The 6,357-nt window shown below is 37.7% G+C and overlaps 1 protein-coding gene across 1 annotated transcript; it reads right to left on the reverse strand.

Moving 5' to 3' along the window:
• Positions 1-1,154: 1,154 nt before the first annotated feature.
• LOC141718885 (uncharacterized) lies at positions 1,155-1,802 on the reverse strand. Its single transcript, XM_074521262.1, has one exon. It carries the CDS (start codon positions 1,800-1,802, stop codon positions 1,155-1,157), a length of 648 nt encoding a protein of 215 aa, XP_074377363.1.
• Between the last annotated feature and the right edge of the window lie 4,555 nt (positions 1,803-6,357).

Genomic DNA, 6,357 nt, shown 5'->3' on the forward strand with positions numbered 1-6,357 from the left:
GCCTTGAGCTCCCGAATCTTAGTAATAAATACAGCAAGTAATAACCTTAGTTTTTTTATCCATAACAGGTACAAAATTTTTACCATGCATAAAAAAGACCATTTAAATGATCTATACCAAATTTAAATTTATTATAGTGAGTATAAGTATTTTATCTAGATTTAAAACAGTTCTGTTAGCCTTTTTTCCGAGTAAAAATACCATTGGCCTTGAAAATAAATATATGGATCTTTTGACCAAAGTTTTAACTTGAATAATTACTTAGAATATATTTCCTAATATATAAAATATGTTTGGATGGTAGGAAATATTATTGAGTATTTTTAATTATTTTCTCCGAGAAATACTGATTTTACGAATCGGGAGAAAATTACTGTAAGTATACATGAAATGGATTATAAAACTGGATATTAATATTCCACAACAATAAATATTAATAAACTTTGAATAAAAACTCTTTTGATAGATGTAGAAATATATTTTAGAGTGAAGAGTAAAATATTTTTGATATAGCACGAGACTTCTAAAGAATATTTCTGATATATTCCGTTTTCGAGCTTGTTGCCTTATTGATGTTACAACGGAGATCTAAAAAATATCATGTCTTGATATTTCTTATTTGATCATATTTCCTTAGAGATATATTCCATATAGATATAATTTTGATATTTTAGAATAATGGAATATCTCTTTTATATAAATAGTCTTGAAAATAATTTTGCTAGTTTGACCAATTGACTTTGATTGGGATCAATTAAAATCATGTCCTAATGGAGAGGATCTACGTGTATTTAAATTTTATGTTTAATCGCACAAATACTGAAATAAATAATATATCGAATATATCCTTTCATTATGAGTTATAAGGTTGGGGATCCAGGCATATCAGCTATTGTCCAAGCGAACACATCATTATTCGATTGTAAGAACTTTGGCAATCGGTCCTTCGGGGGAATATGCAAGGACGCTTCGATGTAGGTGACCTTATTAAGGTCTAGCGGGTCTAGGGGAATTGAGACCAAGTCCTCAACTGGCTTCCCCTGACATTCTCCGTTCTCGCAGATATCCATGCCTTCTATTGGGAGGACCTACCCTATGTTTCATTAGGCCTAAGTGTTGCAACATAGCAACTTCGGGCCATCCTGATCTCTTTTCTATTTGTCGACATCATTTCTGTTTGGGAACTTGAGTACCATGTGGTAGATTGAGGGCACAGTCTTAAACGCATAAATTCCGGTTCTTCCCGTGATTGCATTGTAGGTAGAAGCTGCCTTGATAACCTGAAAGTTTAACATCTGCATGACCTCCCTAGGTTCTTCCTTAATAGTCACGGGAAGTTGAATCACTCCTTCTATTTGGCACTTCACTCCATGAAACCCGTAGATGGGTGCATCATAGGGGGTCAGTTGGTAGTCAATGTACCTCATCCTTAGAAATATGTCATGAAATAGAATGTCTGCGGAAGCTCCATTATCTATAAGTACTCTCTTCACAAGATAATTTTGGATTATCAGTGTGATAACCAGAGGGCCGTCTTGAGGAAACTTCAAACCATCGAGGTCGGGATCTCCAAATTCAAGTGTCACTTTAGTCTTGGAAAGCTTGTGTGCGTCTTTGACTATGCTCATAACCTCTCTATCATAAGCCTTTCGAGAGTTTTTTGTTGTCCCTACGGCTTTTGGCCCTCCATAAATCATGTTCATCACTACCCTCGGGGCTGCGGGTTTTGACCTCGGTTGTTGCCCCTTGATCATCATCTCTCTTCTAGCCTCCACAATCATCACCCTTACTAAATCTTTCATAATTTCCTCATCAGAATCAGATACTTGATCTCGTCCTTGAGTTGCCTGCAGTCGTTGGTGTCATGTCTAACATCCTTATGGAACCTACAAAATTGGTTCTTGTCCCTCTTTTCGGGGTCTCCCTTTAGTGGCTTCGGCCATCTAAAGTCAATTATCGTTCTCACTTCCATCAGTATCTGGCTCCCTGGCACTTTCGGCCTTGCATATTCAGTGAACCTTGGTCCTTGGTTCTTCTTGGAAGGGGGGTCAAAATTCTTTCAAGATCGAGGATATTTGTTCTAGGCATCGTACTCTTGTTCTGTCTACCATTTCTTATTGCACATGGGCTCATTACTCACAAATGTCTTCTTCATTCTTTCCTCTACCTAGTTATACTTTCTTGTCCTACCTTAGAGTTGTAGCATGTTTTCAGGGGGAGTTTGGCTAGGTTCATCTTGAAGAATTCATTTTTAGTCCTTTGTTGCAGGGCTATCATAACTACTTTGTCATCAAGATTCGGGACCTTCTAGGCCAATTTTATAAACTGATTCTGGTAGTCTCTTGGGACTCCTTCGCTCCTTGCACGATGAACATGAGAGAAACTCAAACTCTTTTCAAGCACTCTCTCACTGATGAATTGCTTGATGAAGGCTTGGCTCAGTTCTCTAAATGAACCAATCGAGTTAAGGGATAGATGGCTGCACGACCTTTGAGTCGCGCCGAATAAGGTTTGAAAGAAGGCCCGACATTTGATAGCGTAGTTCACGAGCTATAGCAACAAAGCATTGGAGAACGTCATGACGTGATTCGCGAGGTCGACGGTACCGTCATATGCCTTGATGATGGGAATCCTATCTCCTAAGTGAATGAGGGGTTTGGATCATCAGGATCTCCTATGGGCATCAAGTCAGTTGGATCAGGCCTTAGGGTCGTAACCCTTTGCCTTGGTGTTAGACCTTCCAGGTCTATAACATTAGGAAAATCCATTAGTCTCGTTGTCTGTTGTGGTCTTGGCGTCTGGTGCATCTCCATAGAACGCTTTAACCTTTGGATCTCGACTTCATGAGCCTTGATCCTTTATTGTATATCTCGAGGAATCATCCCTTGGGTACTCCAAGGCTGTTGATAGGCTCTTGGTTGAGGCTCCTTTCTAGTACGCCTCCTCTTTGGAGCGGTATCCTCTTCCAATGAACCGAAATCTCTATCCGAGTAAGGTCTTCAGAGAAGTCTCGATCTTCGGGGATAGAGGATAAGCCACAAATGTACTGGGGCATCCGCCCTTGTCCTTCTCCTTGATGTGAGAGCCTACTTCCTCCAATCTCAGGGTACGAGGGCATCCCATATGGATGATTGATGGTTGCTGGGATCATGGTGGTAGAGAACTCATGCCTAGCGGGTCGAAAATTCAGTGGTTCTTATAGCAGTTGGATTTGAGGATTCGTCCCTATGAAGGGATCTAGAATTGGGGGATTCGTCCATAGTAAAGGATCATGGATTGAGGGATTCGTCCCTTGAGTTTGAGTCTCGATCGCACCCATAAGAGCTCCTTCTTGGAAGGTGGCATGGGTTGGGTGTGAAGGGATCTCCACTATGGATGAGAGTGTTTGTGACAGAATTGACTCGTCAGTTCCATTGTTGTTTCTACTCCGTGTGCTCACCATGGTAAATGTTGTGTTAGATATATTTGTGATGTCATGTGTAATAAAATTTGTGTTTAGTTTTCAAATCTTAACTAACAGGACAAATCAGTACTTAACTGGAAATCAGTACTTATACTGAAGTAAGGACTTAAGTTATCAGAACTTAAGTTATCAGGAGATATTTATCAGGAGATAATATCAGGACTTAAGGAGACTTTCAGATAAGGCAGACGGCTGATTGAAAGGAAAGAAGATCAAGACAAACGCAAGAAGAAATATGCATGAAGAAAGAATTCTATGAAGAATAGAATACTTGGAAGAAAAGATAACTGATTGATATACTTTAGGAAGCAGAATTATATTCAATATCAATTAGAACTTATCATATAACTGTGTAGTATATAAACACAGACATAGGGTTTACACTATACATGTTATCTTAATCGAAAATATTATTCATTGTAACTTGTTAGGTCACACACACTGTAGAGGGGGTGAATACAGTGTAAAATACAATCAAATCGAACTTTAATATCTTAAGTAACAGAAAACAAACTTTATCGAAACAATAAACTCTGTTACAGTATGGAACTGTTACTTCTCAGTGATGAACAAATATCACGAGAGCTGCTAGGGTTACAATGAATAATCTTCTCGAATATGATAACACTTATAGTGTAAACCCTATGTCTGTGTTTATATATTACACAGTTACAAGATAATCGCTAATTGATATGGAATATAATTCTGCTTCCTAAAATATATCAATCAGATATCTTTTCTTCCAAGTATTCCATTCTTCACGGAACTCCTTCTTCATGCACATCTCTTCTTATGTTTATCTTGATCTTCTTTCCTTTAATCAGCTACTGTCCTTATCTGATCGTCCTTCAGCACTTAAGTTCTGATATCCAACTTCTGATGATTATCTCCTGATAATATAAGTACTGATATCCTTAAGTCCTGACTTCCAGTATAAGTACTGATTCCCAGTTAAGTACTGATTTGTCCTGTTAAGTAAGATCTGAAAACTAAACATAAATCATATTAGCCATGACATTATCAAATATATCTAACAATCTCCCCCAACTTGTAAATTAGCATAATATACAAGTTTAACAGATATTTGATGATGTCAAAAACATTAAGTACAAATGCATGAGAATTAGACTTGATAACTACAACTTACAGTCCTTAAAGCTTTACCAATATTTAACTTCTGATAACAACTTCAGTCTGTACAAATATCAGAATTTAAGCAGTTGTAGATCTTGACTTGGCTTCATCTTCTGATCTCTCTGATGTCAGGAGTTGTTCTGAGATAGTTCTTCAACAAACATCTCTCAGCATATCTAAGTTCATCAATCATCCTCCTTTTAGCATCTTTAAGCTCTGTATTATCTTCACCAATTTGAAAGATTGCAGCCCTGAGATCGTTAATCTTTGCTTTTCTTATATCCTGATCCAGTCTGATCAAATAAGCTTTATCAGACTCAAGATTGAATTCCACAGCCCTGTACCCTAGAAAAGTAGTTATAATTTGAGCATAATTGGGCTTCATTTCAACTATATCACCCTTGTGATCTCTGTACTTTGGAACATATGTGCTGTCAGACTTAACAGAATAAAGCCTTTTCTGTCTCTGAATCTGATCCTTCAAATAGTTTGCAGCAGTTCCTGTCAATCTTTCATCCACTTGAAGTAAGAATAGTACATGCTCCAATTCTTCAAAATACTTCAATGGAATGGCATTTTGCCTTATATGATAAACTCTACCATCTGTCATGAAGTACAACAAGATGTGTTCTTTCAAGTAGGTATGGTAAACCATTTGTACAAATTCCAGTTGATTCAATCTCTCAGGAATTGCTCCAATACCTGGTTCACTCAAGGAAGTTGGATCATTGGTAGTGTTCTGTATTCTTCTTTCATCAGCACTTCCCAATCCTGTTTTATCTCTTGCTTCCTTTCTAGTAACTACTCTTGCTTCAAAACCACTTGCAGCAGTCTTCAAAGGTTGAGTCTGTTTTGCTTTAGTGAATCCTGGTAGGAGTGTCTTTGGTCTAACTTCTGATATCAAGTTAACTTGAGCTGTGTCAAAGGTTACTTGCTTCTTTGAAATATCAGAACTTACTTTATCTTGACTCTGAACAACTTGAACCATGTCAGAGGTTGTTTTAAGAACTTTTCTTGAAGTCAGAGCAAGATCATCCTTTTCATCAGTAATTTCTTCATCCTCAGGAGGCACATAAACCTTGATAGGTTCACCAACCTTTTCTTTACCCTTGGATCTTGGATCTATCTGCGGTTGTGATTTAGCCAATGTTGCTTCAGTATGTGTCCTTTCTTTGATCACAATGCCTTTGAGTTTTGGAAGTGTCTTTTTACCAGAAGCTTCAGATTTAGATGTGACTTTCTCTGATTTAAGTCTGGCTTCTTCTTCCATTAAACTCTCCAAGTCCATTCCTGGATTTTCCTGAAGAAATAACTCTCTTGACATTTCCTCATCAAGATCTAAAAGTTCATCAGAACTTATCCTTTTACCAGTAGCAGAACTTATTCTTTTCCCAGTATGAGAACTTGTGATTTCAGCTTTTCTTGATGTGAAACCTCTACCTTGACTATGACCTGTACCCGTTCCAGAGTTTCCTTGATCATCCTTTTCATCATCCTTCCCTTTCAGTGTCTTGTTAGTCTTGCATTTGAACTTAATTACTTTCTCCCCCTTTTTGGCATCAGCAGGTAGTAGAAGAGAGACAAGCAATTCCACTGAGGCTTGGATTTCAGTAAGTTGAGATTGCTGAGAAGCTTGATTTGTCAGAATATCATTAATCTGAGCTTGTTGTTTCTCTTGAGTCTTCTCAATATAAGCAATCCTGTCAAAGGTAGGTTGGAAGAACTTTTTCTTATCAATCTTTTGAACTTGTTCCTGTTTG

The sequence above is a fragment of the Apium graveolens genome, chromosome 4 (assembly GCF_009905375.1).
Source record: "Apium graveolens cultivar Ventura chromosome 4, ASM990537v1, whole genome shotgun sequence".
NCBI classification, from domain to species: domain Eukaryota; kingdom Viridiplantae; phylum Streptophyta; class Magnoliopsida; order Apiales; family Apiaceae; genus Apium; species Apium graveolens.